The 20,988-nt window shown below is 39.5% G+C and overlaps 1 protein-coding gene and 1 pseudogene across 1 annotated transcript in view; both read left to right on the forward strand.

Annotated features, from left to right (window-relative positions):
- Positions 1–20,988, forward strand: part of DNAH11 (dynein axonemal heavy chain 11) — a 331,898-nt gene that overhangs the window by 186,607 nt on the left and 124,303 nt on the right. The window contains 6 exon segments of the mRNA XM_049785980.1: positions 882–1,121; positions 2,908–3,069; positions 3,326–3,519; positions 4,150–4,312; positions 5,387–5,510; positions 5,937–6,079. Coding sequence (XP_049641937.1) covers positions 882–1,121; positions 2,908–3,069; positions 3,326–3,519; positions 4,150–4,312; positions 5,387–5,510; positions 5,937–6,079 — 1,026 coding nt within the window.
- On the forward strand, positions 6,215–10,943 carry LOC126026262 (adenosine deaminase 2-like; annotated as a pseudogene).

Below are 20,988 nucleotides of genomic sequence, written 5' to 3' on the forward strand. Positions count from 1 at the left end.
GTAATAACAGCCACCAGTAGCAGGCCCGGAGAGATAGCACAGCGGAGTTTGCCTTGCAAGCAGCCGATCCAGGACCAAAGGTGGTTGGTTCGAATCCCGGTGTCCCATATGATCCCCCGTGCCTGCCAGGAGCTATTTCTGAGCAGACAGCCAGGAGTAACCCTGAGCAATGCCGGGTGTGGCCCAAAAACCAAAAAACAAACAAACAAACAAACAAACAAACAAAAACAGCCACCAGTAGCACACATAGAGCAACAGCACACAATAGTATATGCTGTTTGTGTTTATGGGGAGAGAACTGGGCTCAGCTTGTCAATTGTGCTGGTTTTGGTGAGGCCAATTCGCATGTCTGGGTATTGACTCTCAACTGTCCTCTCACAACTGTTGTTGGTCTGCTTGTGAGAATGTAGAACTGCTTCTGGGTCCCAGCACACTTGGAGAATTCACAGTAAAGGAGAATTCACAGTAAAGGAGAATTCACAGGAAAGACTTCAGAATATGAGTGGAGAGCCAGAGCAATAGTATAGCAGGTAGGGCGTTCACCTTGCACACAGCCTACCTAATTTTGATCCCCAGTATCACATATGATACTGAGCATTTCCAGTAGTAATTCATGAATGCAGAGCCAGGAGTAACCAAGTGTTACCCTACCCCCAAAATAAGAGTGAGAGAGAATGAAGGGGGGCATAAATCCCCTGATGTGACTGATGCCCTCTCACTTTCTCCTCAGTCTGCTGGAATAAACAAGCCTTAATCACTCAAAAAACCCTGCAAAGTGATATGGTGATGAACAGCACAATGAAAGAAAGAGCTCTATGTTGCAATCTACTATCCCCTCCTATGATCTCTATTCATACATTACCTATGTGTTATATTTGCAGAGACATTTCACGGTGTTTACCTTCAACTTTCCCTCTGTGGATGCTCTAAATACCATCTACAGCCAGATCCTCAGCCTGCATTTCCAACAACAAGCGTTTGAGCCTTCAGTTGTCAGGAGCAGTCCTACTTTAATCCAGGCAGCAATCATGTTCCATCAGATGATGACACAGAGCTTCTTACCCACAGCTGTTAAATTCCACTACCTCTTTAACCTGAGAGACCTGTCAAATGTATTCCAGGTAACTTGTTGGCTTTGCAAAGTGTCTTGAGTGGAGAAATGACTAGTCTAGTGGTGACACTCATTTCTAGATAGTTGTTTAAAACCATGCAGCACATTTCTATCTCGATTCCTCCTTCTTAGACCATAAACCTCTAGGTTGAAGGCTTATCTAGGACTAATTTACCAGTGAGTTTATATGGACTCTTGGCAGCAGACGGAAGGGTAGTCTAAACTCCCTATTTTTCTTATTCCATGTAAATATTTGAGTGTAGCTTTTTTGTGCAAAGAGGACTAACTTATCATAGTTATTTTTTTCATATATTTCATATATTTGTCATAGTATGGGCTTATGTAATTTCTTTTCCTTGTAGCCACACCCTAAACTCCTGGCTTTGATCCCCAGCATCCCATTTGGTCCCCCAAGCCAGGAGTGATTTCTGAGCACATAGCCAGGAGTAATCCTGAGCATCACTGGATATGGCCCAAAACCCAATAAATAAATAAATAAAAAATTGGGGGACCATACTCAGAAATACTCAGGTTACTACTGACTCTGTACTCAGGAATTATTCCTGATAGTGTTCAGGGTACCATATGGGATACCAGGGGTTGAAATTGAACCAGGAGTGATGTATGCAAGCCAAATGTACTATCTCATCAATGTACTATGTGCAACCCACCATACTATCTCTCTGGCCCTATAGAACTTGAAGTTCTTTTATGAAAAAGGTGCCACAGTTGGTGAAAAGGAAATCTTTATGGGACTTTATATTTGATGGTTTTATTTCTTGGCATTTTCTAAACCTCTTTTCTATATTCAGTTATAGTGCTATACTGGACAACAGTTCGCTAAGACTATGGACCTTTATTTTACTCCTTTAAATTTGTTTGTTTATTGTTTTGGAGCCACACTCAGGAATGCTTAGAAATTACCCTTGGCTCTGCTCTCAGGGGTCAGAGTGGAGGGCTCAGGACAATTTATATGCTGGGATCCAACCCAGGTAGACCTATGCAAGACAAAGGCCCTAACCACTGTCCTATCGTCTCTCTGTTCTTTCTATTTCTTATATCTGTCTGAATCATGAAATATTGTGTCAAGAAAATTTCTAATATTAGGAGAAAGGAGAGGGAAGATCATAGGTGTCATGGAGTACTAGACCTCCCTGTCACCTTCATAACACTGCCCAATGTCCCCAAAGCATAGTTCTGTGCATTGCAGGCAATTCTCTGCAGCTCCATTGGTCTTCTCCTTGAGTTCTGAGTGATCTGAATCTCCCTGGAAGGGGATGTATAAGGTCTGGGTGGAGGGGAGTTGTAGTCTGCTTCAGGACTAGTTCTAAATCAGCCCACCATTGTGAATAAGACCCTGGACTGTTGCACCAAATGACACTAGAGGATTTTAGAGTTTACATATCTGTGATACTATGATTTTCCCCTCAGCAGTTTGTCCTTGGCTTTTGTAAGCTTAATGCTTTAGGAAGACAAAATAAGCACCAACCTGTTTGCCAATATTTCCTTCAATTCTCTAAACTGCTAAATATCCATACAGATTTAAAAAACATTTTAAAGGGGTCTAAAGAGATACTACAGGTGTTAAGAGCTTGCCTGGCTCCTGGCCAACCCAGGTTTGGTCCCTAGCACCACATAGAGTCCCCCAAGCACCGTCAGGAGTCAACTATGAGTGCCACAAAGTGTGACCCCCCGAAAGTCTAAAACCCCGTCCCCTAAAAAGAGAACATGTAGAAACATTTTCTTAGAATTTCATCAGCTTCTAAATTTTTTCTTTTTCCTGTTCTTGCCATTAGGGAATTTTATTTGCATCCCCTGAATGTTTGAAGGGTCCACATGACTTAATACGCTTGTGGCTTCATGAAACTTGTCGTGTTTATGGAGACAAGATGGCAGACGCAAAGGATTGTGATTTGTTTCAGAAAAAACTGCTGGAAGCTGCTTGTAAATGTTTTGAAGTAAGTGTCTGAGTGTTCAAATGCCCTGTTAGCTGGGACACTGGCTGGGGCACTGAGGGGAGAAGCATGATAAGAAATGAGTGCATTATGCCAATGTGCCCTTTTCTGAAACAGCCATGGTTCCTGTGCCCACATGCTCTGCCCAGGGGCTGGCCCCAAAGATCTTGACTTGACAGACCACTTGATCATGGCTTCGTGGCATCCTTGGGGCTAGTTCACAGGAGCTTGTTTTTCTCCTTTGCTCCTCCTCTTCCAGGGTGTAGACCGTCAGACACTACTTCAACAACCCCTCATTTACTGTCACTTGGCCAGCAGTGGAGGAGACCTCCAGTACCTGCCTGTGAGGGACTGGGAAGTGCTGAGGACAGTGCTCACAGAGATGCTGGACAAATACAATGAGCTCAATGCTGCCATGCACCTGGTCTTATTCGAAGATGCCATGCAACATGTGTGAGTGGGGCCCTGCGATGCCACCCATGAAGTGGACACCACTGGACACCTCGTGCTGTGTGGCTCAGTATAGATTTAGTGTCTTATACTTGTCAGCCAGACAGAGCTAAACTCCAAGCATTATTCAGTCGTGACTTAATTATGATCACCAAATTCTTTTTTGCTGCTCTACAAGTTGGGGTCTTTCTCCCTAGCCAAAAAATTAGACATAGTGCTGGAGAGATAACACAAGTAGGGTATTTGCCTGGTCTACTGCCATTCCAGGTTCCATCCTTAGAGCCATACATGGTTCCCTGAGCTCTGCCAGGAGTGATCCCTGAGCAACACTGGGCATGACCCAAACCAAACCAAACCTAATCAAAAAGTAACCATGCATTCCAAAGACACTTTGGTGTCATTTTTGCACTCAGCTTTCAGTGGTGAAGAATAAAGTCCCTCATCAGTCAAAGCTGGTGCCGAGTCAGGCAGTACCAGGGCAGATGCAGAGGACATCTTTGGGGAAATCTAAAGAAGGACTTGAAACAGACAAGAATATTGCACAGCTTGACTTATTTGTCTGAAAATACAAACAGAACATAGTTGGGGAGGCAGGTGTCTAGATTGCATGATGATTGTGCCTTCTCTTCCCAGGTGTCGCATCAGCCGAATCCTGCGGGCCCCACAAGGCCATGCACTGTTGATCGGAGTGGGGGGCAGTGGCAAGCAGAGCCTGTCCCAGCTGGCGGCCTTCATGTGTGGCCTGGAGGTCTTTCAGATCACTCTGACTGAAGGCTTTGGAATCCAGGAGCTGCGGGTGAGATGGGCTCCCCCAGACCTTGGCTTAGCTAGTGAATTGTACCTTGCTGGTTTCTTTGCTGTCACATCCTCTGTGACACACAGACAGAGCTCAGAATTTCATACCAGGAAGATCAGGAGACAAACTCTACAGAAGATCTAACGACTTTTATCCATCTCTCCTCCATGATCAAGATACTAGGGGGGAAATTCTAGGGTTTGTGTCTAGAGGTCAGGCTCAGACATGGTTTTCCTAAATTCTTAGCTGCACATACATGTATCATGCCTACTATCCAGCATTACAGTGTTCCTGTCAGATGGGTTGAGGAAATCTGGTCTTATGATGTACTTTTTCCTTCTTGGTTAAGACTAGGAAAATCCAGTACAATAAGACTATGGTCAAACAGTTTTACATGTTTCAGAACTCTTGCTATGCATCACAATAACATGATTAGATAACAGGGAGTGTGTGTGTAAGCATTGTTTTAAAGGTAAAAACAACACACTTTCAATATTAAAAAATAAATAAAATTGGGGCCTGAGCAATAGCACAGCAGGCAGGGTGTTTGCCTTGCATGCAGCTAACCAGGGTTCTATCTCTGGCATCCCATATGGTTCCCTGAGCCTGCCAGGAGTAATTCTTGAGGGTAGAGCCAGGAGTAACCTCTGAGCACCACCAAGTGTGGTCCCCCCAAAAAAGAAATTATAAAAAAAAAACTGTCTTCATTGAAGTGAACAACTGTCCCAATGAACCAAAGCTTCCTTGGCCTGACTTCCTTGACACAGGATCCTGGAGTCCCATTATCAGCTCTCAGAAAGGAGTTGTATCTCAGTGTGTACTTGCATTCCTCGGCTCTGTGAAACCCCAGACATGACACTCATCCTCATCTGCTAGGAATGGTCAGGCTGACTCACAGCTTGCTCGTGTTGCAGGGTCACGGAAAGTAGAGAAAACATACACAGGAAAAGTATGGACCAACACACACACACACACACACACACACACACACACACACACACACACACACACACACACACACACACCAGGGCTCCTGCATTTTAACAAACCATGAGTGATGGCCTCTCCTTACAGGTAGATCTTGCCAATTTATACAACAGAGCTGGAGCCAAGAACATGCCCACCGTGTTCCTGCTGACAGATGCCCAGGTTCTAGATGAGAGCTTTCTCGTGCTGATTAATGACTTGCTGGCATCAGGTGATTAAACCAACGTATTTCTTGAAAGATCTTCCCCCAATGACAAATTATCTGTGGTTTCAGTGAACTTTAAAGAGAGATAATTTGTCTTTGAGATGTTTGCTGGGGCAGTCTTGGGGGAGAAAAACCTATAAACCTTACTCATTTGAAGTGTATTGCATTCTGCTTTTGGTGAACTGTTGTCAGGCCATTCAGTTATTGATCAGTTAGTGCCCCCACATTTTCCATGGGGGTGTTCATTTTAGGGCATTGGATCTTGTAAAGGCAAAAAAAAAAAAAGACAAATGGCATCTTTGATCTCAAAGTCTCACCTTATCATTTTAGCTGAAACTTGTCTTAGAAAAAAAACAAGCATTAGAAAAGCATATCTAAAGTTTTAATTGTAACAGCCTTTTAATGATTCCTCTCATTTTTGGGGGGAAGCAGGAGAAATCCCAGATCTGTTTAGTGATGAAGATATGGAGAAGATCATTTCAGGAATTCGCAATGAAGTCCGTGGTCTGGGCCTGGTGGACTCCAGAGAAAACTGTTGGAAATTTTTTTTGGCCAGGGTACAATTACAACTCAAAGTAAGACACACTGCTTTTATTGTATCATTTTTAATTCCTGCCATTCCATCCTTGAAATGGTTCTATTTCATGATGCCTATCTGCCTTTGAATTTCTATCATTCATCTTGCAAGAAGATTTGCATTTCCTATTACTATGTCTCAGGTGTGTCCTTCTAAAACTACCTGAGTTGCTCATATCTACAAAATATCATGCTGAGTAAACTATTTGGTTGAACTTGACAAGGTGGCCATCCTTGAGGGCCTACCCTGGCCACTAGCACAAAGTGTCAGTGTCAAGAGTTACAAAGGAAGTGGCAGCGTCTCTCCCATCAGTCCTCCCAGGAGAAGTGATTTGCCTCACATGCCCCCATGGGAGATAGAATTTCTGGGAGAGGGGTGGATGAAGGAAAATAATTAAAGAGAGAAAGTGGTATATATCCAAGATTAGAGGGGGCCCATTGAAACAGTTGAGCTAATGAGAGTCCCAGTTTGGTCCCCAGCTCTGCATGTCCTCCAAGCATACCTGGGAGTAACATCTAAGCACAGCACCCTAAGTAGCCCCTGTGCACAGCAATGTGTGGTCCTGACCTTTCACTGCAAACAGAAAAGAGTAAGGGTCGGCAATGCCTTGTTTATTTGGAAAAACCTGGATAAAGCTAAATGACTACCACAGGGGATTTCTTACTGAATGAATGAAGACATCAGATTGGGAAAGTACATTGAAAGGATGTGAGAGGAGGTTGGGAATCATCGTGTAAACAGTGGAAGGTTCTGAATGAAAATTACTATAAAGAAAGTTCTTGAGGGCAAGTATTTGGGGCCTATTACTCAAGGATATATCCTAAGGATCTTCCCCATAGAAAACTCTATGTTTTACTGTACCAAATAGGGATATAATGTAAACAAATAACAACAAGAGTAAAGTTCCAAGTATTCCAAGAAGACAGGAAATTCGCCCACACTCAAAATCAGTGCCAGTGGTAGAATACTGTAGGGGAAATGAAGACTTCTGAGGGGTTTTTTTGTTGTTTTGGGTTTTTTTTTTTTGTTTGTTTTTTGTGGGTCACACCTGGCAGTGCTCAGGGGTTATTCCTGACTCCAGGCTCAGAAATTGCTCCTGGCAGGCACGGGGGACCATATGGGACTCTGGGATTTGAACCGATGACCTCCTGCATGAAAGGCAAACGCCTTACCTCCATGCTATCTCTCTGGCCCCAACTTCTGAGTATTAAAATGGGCAGTAACCTAGAAAGGAAGCAGCAGTTATGATGGTAGTAATAATAGTAGCACCTTCTTAATAAAGTTAATTACAGGCCATGAGGTCATTCTAGACCCTGGAGTACTTAAGCAAGGAAATGAGTGAATGGCATTAACCAGGAATGTACCTGTTCATGGGGAATAGGTATTGCAAATGACTTATTTAATGTGAGAAGAGAGCTAGTAGGCCATTTTCCTCTTTATATACCTTATCAGCTGGCAAGTGCTAAGGAGAGGTTGTGGTGGGGTGATAAAGTCTCCTCTGACCACCCTTGTTCCCAGGCATTCACCAAAATGTGACTGAGACCCACTTGATGTTCAAGATTAGAGGCCTTAGGACTGGTTTGGGCTCCAGAGAGTGTCTTATTCCACATGGCCAGGGCCCCCTTTTCCCTTGCTTGCAGCATATGGAATGTTAAAGCTCTCTTCCACCCTATAGTTTCAGATTCCACATTCATCTTACTGCACATTGCAAGCCTGGGGTCAGAAGTTTGGAATTTAAGGTTCAGTTACCCAAAGAATTTTCTCTCCTGCAAAAAGGTACCCAAGACTGTACTTGCCAGAGATTTCTTTTTCCATATTCCACAGTGACAGGTGCAGATAAGATTTTCTTTATGAAATGAAAAAACAGATGCATAATATAACTTGAGATAGTAAGATTATAAATCATTTCCTGTCAACGTCTGTTCCTCAGAGCAGCAGAATCAACATTGCCTAGAATTTCTTTCAAAAAACAAGTTTTCCACTTCTTCCCCAGGCTACTTGAGTTAGAAAGCTTGTGTATGACCCCACTGTCTGTCTTCACAAGGCCTCTAGTGCTCTGGGGCAGGCTTAAATGTGTGTCATTGCTACAGATTTGCCTGAAAATATGTCTTCAACAAACTCTTTTCTGTGCAACTCGGCTTGCTTCTGTAGAATAAATTCCTCAAATAAAATGAAAGCTTCACGAGTTATAGCTCCTAGTGGTTTTAGAATATATCTGCAGCTTCCTGCTGCATGTCTGATTCATAGGTGGGGTCCTAGTTCCTTCTTCCATCTGAGCTGGCATGTGACTACATCAACTACTAGCTCAAGTACACAAGAGTGATGCTAAGTAATTTCTGAGACTAAATCATAACGGATTCACTGTTTTTCTATTGTATTTGGGTTTCTTTGGGGGATGGGTTAAGGGGTTCTGGGCCACACTCATCCATGTTAAGGGCTCTGTATTCAGGAATTATTCCAGGCTGTGTTCAGGGCACTATATGTGATGCCAGGGATCAAACCTGAGTTGGCCATGTGCAAATCAAACACTCTACCTGCTGTGCTGTCACTCTGGCCCTCTGTTCTTGGTTTTATTTGCAAGTCTTCTATGTGTATTATTTTAAGAAGGCTGCTCTGCTCTTTATTTTTTATGTGGTGGGATAGGGAATCTCCACACCAGTGATTTTCAATCAACTTGTCTGGCTCTCAGAGGCCTATAGAGTTGCACCCAGAAATTCTCAGGGCAAACCACTTAGTTCAGAGGATCAAATTTGGATGTGACACAGACCTGACTGCTGTATTATTTATTTCCCAGCCTCAAGACAACAACTTCAGTGTGTTTATTTATAGTTTTCTTTTCTTTTCTTTTTCTTTTTTGATAGTGAAGGAGAGGGAGAGTGGAGAGAGAGAGAGAGACAGACAGACAGAGACAGAGACAGAGAGACAGAGAGAGTGAGAGGGAGAGGGGGTAGAGGGAGAAGGGGAAGAAGAAAGGAGTAAGAGGGAGAGAGGGAGGAAGAGGGAGGAGAGAGGAAAGAAGAGAGAGAGGAGGAGGAGAGGGAAGAAGAGGGAGAGAGAGAAAAGGTGACAGGGAGAGGGAGAGAGAGGGAGGAGAGGGAAGGGGAAGAGGAGAGGGACAGGGAGGGAGAAGGGGAGGGAGAGAGAGGGGGAGAGAGGAAGAGAGGGAGGGAGAGAGAGGAAGAGAAGGATAGGGAGGGGGAGAGAGAGGGAAAGGAGAGAGAAAGGAAGGAGAAAGGATATTTATAGTTTTATTAACAAATAATTGACATAAGTAAATTTTAAGGTATAGTGCCTGATGGTTTAATTCATGGTAGCTTAATAATTGAGAAATTATTGCCAAAATAGATTTAGCTAAAATAAATGGGTTCATCTTCTTATACATATACCATAAAAGAAAACATAGAAAAGTTCAAGAAGAAAATCCTCCTAGTTCTTTCCCTTGATTATTTAGAGTCTTTATATTTAGATTCCATATAAATTTTAGTATCATTTTGCTTTTGTAAAAATATCAAAAAAATCTTCATAGGAATTACATTGAAGCTATATATGACTCTTGATAGAATTGACCTTTTGTTTTTATTTTTAATTGAAGTGCTATAGTTTATAATAATGTTCACATTTATTCTTTTTACACAAACTTTCTGCATCACCAATGCCCTGGTGCCAAACACCTTCCACCTTTGGCTCCAGGACCTTTCTAGTATTCCAACATCTAGTCTATTCCAGATGTTCTATTCTCATTTCTTGGTGAATCTTTACCACATCCTTTTACTGTGTAATATATTCTAGCTTGACTATGTGCTTTAAAATTCTGTATCTAATAGTCAATCAGTCTCATTTTTTGTTCTCATATTACTTGATAAACATCAGAATAATTTTGTTACATTCTAAGCACATTGTATTTGAAATATTTTAAAGCAAAATCATTTTTTATTTAAAGAAATTTAAAAAAGGATGTGAGGGAGAGAAGGAAAGGAATATGTCTTCAAGAGCAAACAAAGGCTTCTCCCCAGTGGAAAAAAGCCAGCATTCCAATTTAGATTGAAACTAGGCAGAATTTTTTTAATATTAGGATAATTTAAATGCTATGAAATAAAAATCTTTGATTTTTTAGGAGAGGTAATTCTTCCATAAGGTTTTCTCATGGGACCACAGGGAAGAATTGATGATTCCAGTATCACATGGTGTTAAATTGCCATACGTTTTCCCATGCTTACGAGATAGATAAACTGGCAGGATACTGCCACAGACAGAAACATTCTGAATGTATTAAGACTGAATCCTACCAGGATTGACCATGGATTTGCTTTGAGCAAATACCCAGCAGTCTTGACTGAGTCCTAGAGGAAGAAGGATATCCCATAATAGTCTGTTCCATCTCCAATTAGGATTTGAGACTGATGTCAGACTTAAAACCCAACTACAAACATGTTTGTAATCATAGTGCTTAAATAAAGATATGTATTTAAAAAAAAAGAAAAGAAAAGAAACCACCTTCCAGCAGTTCTAATGACCAATAGTTACTTCATGGTGATTAGCTCTGATTACTCTGCTCTCTTTGATGCTTAAGGCTTGTCCTTTTACTTCTATGAGGCCTACATGGGCAATGGGGGAATGGAAGCTGACCTGAGGACCGTCAAACAGCTGGTCTTATCAAGTACAGTGGCCTGATACAGAGTGAAAAATTGGCCATTGTGAAAACCTGTAAAGTCAAATGGAATAAATTTGTAGGTTTGGTGAGGAATCCAAAATTAATCCAATATGAAATCCAACATTTTTCTGCATGGGGAAATCCCGAAGACCTGGTATTTCAAGAGTCCCTAACCTGCCAGGCTTCTTGTGAAAATATTACCTTCATCTGATCTTCACTATATGTCCAACCTGGCCTCCTTGTTCTGAACTTTGAGTACTTTGCTTGAGTTCTACAGTAGGTCAAGGAAACTTCTGGAAATCCAGTGTGGCTAGTGATGGAAGTCATCATCTTTCCCAGAGATAATCATAGAATATTTAGGTTATAATATTGAAACAATTCAAAGATATAAAAGTCACAAATCTGCCTAGTGTGCATTTTACAACACTCATATTATGATCTGACTTCAATCACTTCTTTAAGGTGATCTCTGCCAGAATTTGCCACTATAAAGTTTTCCCTTTGTGATTAATGAATATGTAATGGGAAAAATTACATAGACCACTTATTCTGCAACAAACCTTTAAAAATGTTCTTATGGTTTATATTTTATTATTGGAGAGGTATTGTTTTTCAAGTTTGTAACCAAATACTTGGTTGCCATTCTGATAGTTTTTCTTAGATGGTTGATCACATGTACATGTATCCTACAAATAATAATATTTCATCTTTCATCATTTTTAAACAATACAAAGGATTTAATAAAAGTTTAAGAATTTATGTAACAAATGACCAATATTTTGTTGGGTTCACCTTTTGCCTTCATAATTTTTATCGAATTTTCTCCTTCATTGCTTTGGAAATAGTATCCAGGTATGTTATATAATTCTGGTTTGGGGCTTTGTTTTGATCTCTAATGAGATCTATTTCACAATTAGATTTTTAGGCTAGCTTTGGATGCAGTAATATTTTTAAAGAAGTATCTATAAAATTTCTTTTAGTAGCCAATGAGGTCATTATCTATGGCTTTGTCTTTGAATAAGAATAAAGGTACATGTAGAGAATTTTTACATGTTTATAATATTAGATCTTTGATTCTGTTCTGAGGCAGTCTTTACCAAAGCTGAGATTCATTGTGTGTTTATCCCTGTTGTCACACAATCCTTTAAATAGTATCAGTTTTTAAAAATCCAATTGAGGTTCTATGATTTTCAATATTGTTAATGATGCACATAATTCTAAGACCATGCCAATAGTATCATATTTTGTTTACTTTGTTTTTACATTGTAATTTATTTTGGAGTTGAAATCAGGTTGATATTTCTCCCTCTCTCATTATCATTGAATAGTAATTGAATACTCTATTTTTTCACTAGTAAAATAAGTGAAAGTTGTTTTTCTTTTATTGTTTGATGCTAAGGAAGACTGGTGTGTCTTCCTTAAACTTCCCCAATCCTTCTTAATTTGTCTCTTAGTTTGCTTCATGATGAGACAAGTGAATGGCCCTGAGTGAGTCAATAGGAGTAAAAATGGCTTCTCTCCAATCTTCATCTTGATCTTTACCTTAGTGTCTTTTTCTTTAAGCCATAAAAATTGTCCTCAAATCCCTGGGATTTTTTTAATATAGATTTCTGGATTTTCTCTGTTGCATTAATGACCATAATATTCACTAGCAAGTATTGAATGGACATTTGATGAGCTGACACCTCTTTTGCATGCCTTCCTAGTTGGGCAACTTGGGAAACCAAATGTGTTACATGGGCCAGTAAGCACACCTGGCAGGTCCAGGTAAATGATGTGAAGTTGCCACCCCATTACCCATGCTCGCTACCCCACAGCAGTTCCCATTTGGAGTGGCAGGGGCATTGAGAACCTGTTGGCAACCAAAATGCAGCCCCCAAATCCCACAGAACAGCTCCCATTAATGATGATCAGATGTGTGTCCTTGGGTTGCCTGAAATAACCCAGTGAATTAATACCAAATACCTTCCTTCCTTCACATTTGTATATTTACATGTTTTCCTACATTATTATCCACTTTCAACCCCAAAACTTTTATTTTTCAAATTAATTCTTACTGTTCTGATAGTAGAGGACAAAAACCAATAACAAACACTTGGAGTATCTATCAACATCTGGTTCTTTACAGAAATTTCAATGTCTATGTGTTGTCTCTTTGTCCTATGCCCAACCTCTCTACCTACCTACCACCTACTTTTCTATTTCCCTAAATATATTTACATATCTAAAGAGGGGTCTGCTTCTGATAAAAAAAAACCAGGTTCATTGTAGATAGCTTGAAAATACAGAATCTTATAAAGAAACTCTGGAGGCCAGAGTGATGGAACAAGTGGTTGGGTGTTTGCCTTGTACACGCTGACCTAGGATGGACCAAGATTCAACCCCCTAGGATCCCATATGATCCCCCAAGTTAGGAGTGATTTCTGAATGCAGATCCAGGAGTAACCACTGACCATCACCAGGTGTGGCCCAAAAATGAAGAAGAAGAAGAAGAAGAAGAAGAAGAAGAAGAAAGAAGAAGAAGAAGAGAAGAAGAAGAAGAAGAAGAAGAAGAAGAAGAAGAAGAAGAAGAAGAAGAAGAAGAAGAAGAAAAAGAAGGAGAAGGAGAAGGAAGAAGAAGAAGAAGGAGGAGGAGGAGGAGGAGGAGGAGGAAGAGGAGGAGGAGGAAGAGAAGAAGAAGGAGGAGGAGGAGGAAGAGGAGGAGGAGAAGAAGAAGAAAGAGGAGGAGAAGACGAGGAAGGAGGAGGAAAAGGAGAAGAAGAAAAAGGAAGAGGAGGAGGAGGAGAAGAAGGAGGAGGAGGAGAAGGAGGAGGAGAAGAAGAAGAGGAAGAGGAGAAGAAGAGGACGAGGAGAAGAGGAGAAGAAGAAGAGGAGGAGGAGAAGAGGAGGAGAAGAAGAAGAAGAAGAAGAAGAAGAAGAAGAAGAAGAAGAAGAAGAAGAAGAAGAAGAAGAAGAAGAAGAAGAAGAAGAAGAAGAAGAAGAAGAAGAAGAGAAGAGAAGAAGAAGAAGAAAGAAGAAGAAGAAGAAGAAGAAGAAGAGAAGAAGAAGAAGAAGAAGAAGAGAAGAAGAAGAAGAAGGAGAAATAATAAACTCTGCATCTAGTACCCAAATACAACAAATAGCATTTTTGTTACATCAACTCCTGCAAAATACATTTTCAGAATCAAATTATTGTTGGTGGATTGGGGGGTGCACCTAGTTGTGCTCAGGGGTTACTCCTGGTTCTGTGCTCAGAAATTGCTCCTGGCAGGATTGGGGGACCATATGGAATGCTGGAACTAGAACCCAGTTCCATCCTGGGTAGGTCATGAGCAAGGCAAATGTCCTACTGTTGTGCCATCACTCCTGCCCCAGAACAAATTATTGATTTAACATATATTTGGTGAGACAAGGAGTTGGGGCCACATTCAGTGGTGCTCAAAGCTTACTTCTGGCTCCACACTTCAGAATCACTCCTTGTGATGCTCAGGAGACCATATGGGGTGCTGGGGATCAAACCCAGGTCAATTGCAAACAAGGCAAGTGCCCTACTTGTTGTACTATTTCTCCAGCTCCATTACATCTATTTTTCTTTTTAAAAATCTTATTAAAGCACTCTGGTTTCCAAAGTCATTTGTAGTTGAGTATTAGACATACAATGTCCAGCACCAATCCCATCACCAGTGTCAACTTCCCTCCTCCAATGTTACCAGGTTCCCTTCTATCCCCTCCCCCCCCCACACACACACAGCCTGCCATCTTGACAGGCACCTATATTTTTTAAAATTCAGTTGTTAAAATTTAGATCTCCTGACATCAGTATTTTATCTATGCAGTTTGGATTTTAGATCTTTCCCTAACACCACTACTGTACCTGTATCTCTTTGACCCCTGCCCCATCCCATTACTTCTCACCAGCCTTTTCTCCCTCTCCCCTTCACACTGATTCTTTTCTTCTCCTCCCTATACTGTCCTACTTTGCCTTGTTGATTATAGGTTCAACACAGAAACAAACATCAAACATTCCAAGAATTTGATTTAATGTATTTTGTTGTGAATAACCATTTGTTAAAAACACAAAACAAACTAAAAATTTAAATTCCCTACTAGCTATAATTCTTTGTTGATTTATAGGAGCTCTTATATTCAAATAATATTTATATGCTCATAATGTCCTTATTCATTTTTATAGGTTGCCCCTCTCTCTTAAGTTTACCATTTATGCTTTTTTAACATTGATTTGCTTTGTGTTTAAATTATTTAAAATGGGGCTGGAATGGTAGCACAGGGGCAGGGTGTTTGCCTTGCACGCAGCTGACCCAAGACAGATGTGGGTTCAATCCGCAGCATCCCATATGGACCCCCGAGTCAGGAGCAATTTCTGAGCACAGAGCCAGAAATAACCCCTGAGCACCACCGGTTGTGGTCCAAAAACAACAACAACAACAACAACAACAAAAAATACAAAAGAAAAGAAAAGGGGCTGGAGAGATAGCATGGAGGTAAGGCGTTTGCCTTTCATGCAAGAGGTCATCGGTTCGAATCCCAGCGTCCCATATGGTCCCCCATGCCTGCCAGGAGCAATTTCTGAGCATGGAGCCAGGAGTAACCCCTGAGCACTGCCGGGTGTGACCCAAAAACCACAAAAAAAACAAAAAAAAACAAAAAAAAAAAGAAAAGAAAAAAGTAGGCACAGGCAAGAAGCCACATATGTTCCCTTCAGCCCCTTCATGAATGATGCCTGAGCACAGAGTCAGCAGTAAAACTTGAGTACTGCCAGGTATGGCCCTCTAACATATATATATATGTATATATAATATATATATATATATTTGTGTGTGTGTGTGTGTGTGTGAGAATTCTTTATAATCTACATATGGAGGTTCACTGACAATGCCACCTGTGTTCTCTGCTTTCTCTCGCCTCTGGAGCATCCAAAGATCTTTTGCTTTGATTCTCACACTTCCCAAAAATAATTTTACTTCAGAATAATCAGAATTTTTTCTTTCTGGTTATATATTATGTCATGTACAGGATGTATTTACATATTCCAGTGGTTCCAAGAATTATTCTTAATTATTCTAGCTTACAATACTTAAAATGTTTAGTTTTCTATTGTTAGGTATATTATAAGGTAGCTCTTCAATTCTTCTTCCCAAAATTTTCCCTTAATAATTTGTTGGTAATAGTTTTTGGCCCCAATTTGAAATTCTACCTATTTCATACAGTTAAATGCCTCACTGTTAGATTCTGTTTTGGGACTTCCATTGTGTTCCATAATATATTCTGTTCTGGCTCTACAAAAACCCATTATTGTGTTTATTGTGGCTTTAATAGTTTATTAAGGGATCTTGTAGGCAAAATGTCCTTCCTTTTTTATACTTACTGAACCTTAACTTTCATAGAGAGCTTTCAAATCAGCTTAATTAAAAAAGTGTTTAGAGAGAATATATATATATATATATATATATATATATATATATATTACTTTGGCAATGTTTATGGTATTAAAGTTTCTATTCACTCATAGACATTGTTTTTCTTACAAAGTGAGACTTATTTCCTCATGCATGAATTCTTCATCAGAGTTTTCTTTTGCCCAGAGCCTTTTGACATTCTTAATTTTTTTTTTTAATTACAAGTGAGCTTTAGAACGGCTATAGGATGTTTTGCTAATGTGGGGTATTATTATTACATTACATGAAATGAACATTTTTATAATGATTTAACTCCAGAAAAGTAAAGCACATCTTATTTATTAAAGATGTTTTCAATATAAAATGTCTTCCATAAAGCAGAGTACAGAAATATTTTACCACATTTTTTTTGATATTTTGTGTTTTGATCTTTTCAAACTTATTAACTGATCGTGCTGCCTCTATAAGAAAGTCATTGAATGGAGGGAAGGAAGGGTATTTGATGTTTTATTAGAAAGTTTATTAAATTCTTATCATTTCCAATAGATTTTCAGTTTGTTCTTTAGACATGCTGGGTTTGCAGTGAATTCATCTTAGGTTTTTCCTCATTTCTACTAGTTATCTTTTCTGTTCAATCAAAGCAATAGCTTTCTGATTATTTTAATTCCTTAAGCAACAGTTATGGTAATCTTTATCTTATTTTTTATGTTTAATGGGAATATTTTAGCTTTCCATCATTAAGTGGGGACAATGTTGAATAAAACATTTTCTAATATTTTTAGGGAGAAGTTCTACATTATTATAACTATTTTTATATACATCTCTACCATTAGTCTTCTTCCTTAATTCTCTTATGGGTTTCTCTAATTTACTTCTAGAGATTGTGGGGCACCTTTTCTATAAATCCCTTTTCTTAGGTTCCTATATTAAGTAATCTTCAAAGGAATTATCTATCCTGTAGTTATCTCTCAGCCAGTAGGTGCTTTTAAATTGTTCTTAATTTTATATTAGTTTTCCCTCAGCCCCTAGCTAGGTTTTCTTCTTCCTCATTTTTGTATGAAAGAAAGAAAGTTATCTCTGGATTTTGGTGATGGACAAGGGTAGCTGATTTGCTCATTGTTCATTCTGTATTGGTTGCAGGGAATATGACAGGCTCAATGGAAATATTGGGCAAGACTGATGATAACAGCAGATTAGCACAGTGACAACTAGATAAGTAAAAAAAAAACTTAGTACTCACAGAAGTAATTTTTATCATCTATCTGTGATCTTTTATAAAAATGATTCAGTACTCACTGTATAGGAATAAAATAAGAATCTGTGGAACCAAGAAACAGTAGAGCAGGTAAGTCTCTTGCCTTACAAGCAGTCAACCCAGTTTTGATTTTCAGTACCCCATAGGATTTTACAAGTCCCTCCAAAAGTCATCCTAAGCAGAGAACCAGGAATAAGTCCTGATTTCTGACAGGTATGCTCCCCAACATAAAAACTTGGAACATCATATTTGCAGTTTTTGCATATATGAAAAATATGCATATTTGCATATTTACAGCTATAAAATCATCTCTTCAGATGTGCAACTGGTCAACCTGCAGACTACCTTGTTTCCATTCTCTCAAACATATGGCCAACTAGAAAGTATATTCAATCCTTTAACACCTACAAATGAAAACCATGGCTGTAGGATTCTATGCCTCCATTTCCTCATTTGGACCTTTTCGTTGAGCGATAATAAGGCACATTAGGAGCTGTTAGTCTCTGGTCTGCCAACAGTCATTCTTTTGTCATAATTGTACTCCTGAACACAATATCTAAGTTCCCATTCTACCCTAGTATTTTCTTACATTACTTTCATAAGTAGAATAAAAAAATTCTATAAGGGAGACAAAAGGCACACAACCTTGTGCTCTGTATCTGAGACTCTCTGCTCTGAGGGGTCATAAAACGTCAAAATTAAGAACTTGTCATTTTTGTCCCCATTTTTTTAAACTCTCGTTTTATTACTCAGCCATTTATCCACTCAGCATCCAACAGTTACTGGCTGCAGTCTGTACCTGAGCAGATGAGAGTAAGTGAGAGTCTGCACCTACCTGCCTACAGCCCACCCAGGGCCAGGAAGAGAAACACCAACGCAGGGTCACACAGACACAAACAAGTGTCAAAAAGATGACTCTACTTGAGAGATAAAGGGTGCTAACATAAAGAGAAGGCAAGGTGGTAACAGTTCATTGGAAGGGAAGATGATTATAAAAAGTATCTGAGGTAATTTGAAGTTAATGTTTTCATTGATAAATGAAGGACTTAATCTAAGAATTAAGGACATTCTTTTAGATAAGATTGACTTTGCAGCTGAAAATCATGTTCTTGAGGTACAGTGAGTAAGGCTCCGTAGGTGGGTTAGCCCAGGTTCAATCCCCAGGACAAGAAACAGTCGACAAAGAGAACCTTACCAGGAGTCAGCTCTTAACATTGTCAAGTATAGCCAAGAAAATGAAAAAAAAAATTTTTTTTTAATCTTATTCTTATTTTTCCCATTTTGTTTACATCTGGATTATAGGATTTTCCTGCAAAACACAGAACTAGTTCTGTAGTATGATTCCATAGTGTCTGCACATGGACTCCCACTACTTCCAGGATTATAAACCCAATTTACGTCACAACATACATTAAAAATGATCTTTTCTGGGAGATAGTTGGGCATTTGTTTTTCTGTTTACGAGGTTCTAGGCTTTCAACCAAGCCCGGAAAGTAAAGTATTGTGTAAACAATGAACCACAATGCTGGCAGTCAGTAGGTCAACTATGAGGCCTTCTTCCCGTTCTGCACTCCCAGGTAGGGACTTACTCTTTGTAGAGATTCAACAAATAATTTCTAAATTCATTGAAGGCTTCAGTGTTGAAGAACAATGGCAAAGAATTGACCTTCCTGATGTAAAATACCTCAGTCTACAATGATCAATAGTCACAAGGGCAAAGACATGGGAATGATTTTTATTGTGCATTGCCTAAAAAGGAAATGAATGTCAACATAAAACAGCTACATATAACTTGAAGGTATTATTGGCCATTATAAAAATAATTAATATTATTATCAAATGGACAGGTAACCCAGAAAGATAAAATCCTGATATTATAATAGTTTAACTGTTCTCTTTTTTTTTTTTTTGAAATTATTTAAAAATTTATTTAAAGGGGCTGGAGAGATAGCACAGCTGTGTTTGCCTTGCAAGCAGCCGATCCAGGACCTAAGGTGGTTGGTTCGAATCCCACATGGCGTCCCATATGGTCCCCTGTGCCTGCCAGGAGCTATTTCTGAGCAGCTAGCTAGGAGTAACCCCTGAGCACCACCAGGTGTGGCCTAGAAAACAAAACAAAACAAAAAAAACTTTTTTTTATTTAAAGAAAATACATCATATAGTTGACACAATTGATTACAATACATTTGTTTCAGGAAGACCAAAGGCAAAGGTATTAAAAAAAAAAAAACAGAAAATAGAAAGAAAAACTAAAGAGATGGAAGAAAAAAAGTTCAGTAGCAAATTAATTTTTGAAAATTATTGAATCACCAATAAACTCATTGAAGTTCTAGCAGAAGATTTAGTAAGCTCTTCTTTTTTATTTTTTAAGGATAAGAGTTAAAGAAATACAGTAAAAATTGTATGAGAGTGGCAATTGTTTGCATAGAAAGAAATGGCAAAAGAAAAGCCTTGGCCTAAATACAAGGAGACCTTAGCCCTGAAGTTTTCTGGCATAAGGCCAACTCTGGGCTCCAGGCATACTAGGTTGTCCATCCCCTGAATCATTCTCTGTGGTCCCAGTAAAAAAAAAAAGTTTTGCCAGCATGGTATTGGAATAAGGACAGGCCCTCAGATCAGTGGAATAGGCTTGAATACTCAGAAAATTTTCCCCAGACATACAATCAACTAATTTTTGATAAAGGAGCAGGAAACCCTAAATGGAGCAGGGAAAGCCTCTTCAACAAGTGGTGTTGGCACAATTGGATAGCTGCTTGCAAAAAATTAAACTTAGACCCCCAGCTATCATCATGTACGAAGGTAAAATCCAAATGGATTAAAGACCTCGATATCAGCCCCAAAACCATAAGATATATAGAACAGCACATAGGCAAGACACTCCAGGACATTACAGGCATCTTCAAGGAGGAAACTGCACTCTCCAAGCAAGTGAAAGCAGAGATTAACAGATGGGAATATATTAAGCTGAGAAGCTTCTGCACCTCAAAGGAAATAGTGCCCAGGATACAAGAGCCACCCACTGAGTGGGAGAAACTATTCACCCAATACCCATCAGATAAGGGGCTAATCTCCAAAATATATAAGGCACTGACAGAACTTTACAAGAAAAAAACATCTAATCCCATCAAAAAATGGGGAGAAGAAATGAACAGACACTTTGACAAAAAAGAAATACAAATGGCCAAAAGACACATGAAAAAGTGCTCCACATCACTAATCATCAGGGAGATGCAAATCAAAACAACAATGAGATACCACCTCACACCACAGAGAATGGCACACATCACAAAGAATGAGAATAAACAGTGTTGGCAGGGATGTGGAGAGAAAGGAACTCTTATCCACTGCTGGTGGGAATGCCGTCTAGTTCAACCTTTATGGAAAGCGATATGGAGATTCCTCCAAAAACTTGAAATCGAGCTCCCATATGATCCAGCTATACCACTCCTAGGAATATACCCTAAGAACACAAAAATACAGTACAAAAACCCCTTCCTTACACCCATATTCATTGCAGCACTATTTACCATAGCAAGACTCTGGAAACAACCAAGATGCCCTACAACAGATGAATGGCTAAAGAAACTGTGGTACATATACACAAT

This window comes from Suncus etruscus, chromosome 13, assembly GCF_024139225.1.
Source record: "Suncus etruscus isolate mSunEtr1 chromosome 13, mSunEtr1.pri.cur, whole genome shotgun sequence".
NCBI classification, from domain to species: domain Eukaryota; kingdom Metazoa; phylum Chordata; class Mammalia; order Eulipotyphla; family Soricidae; genus Suncus; species Suncus etruscus.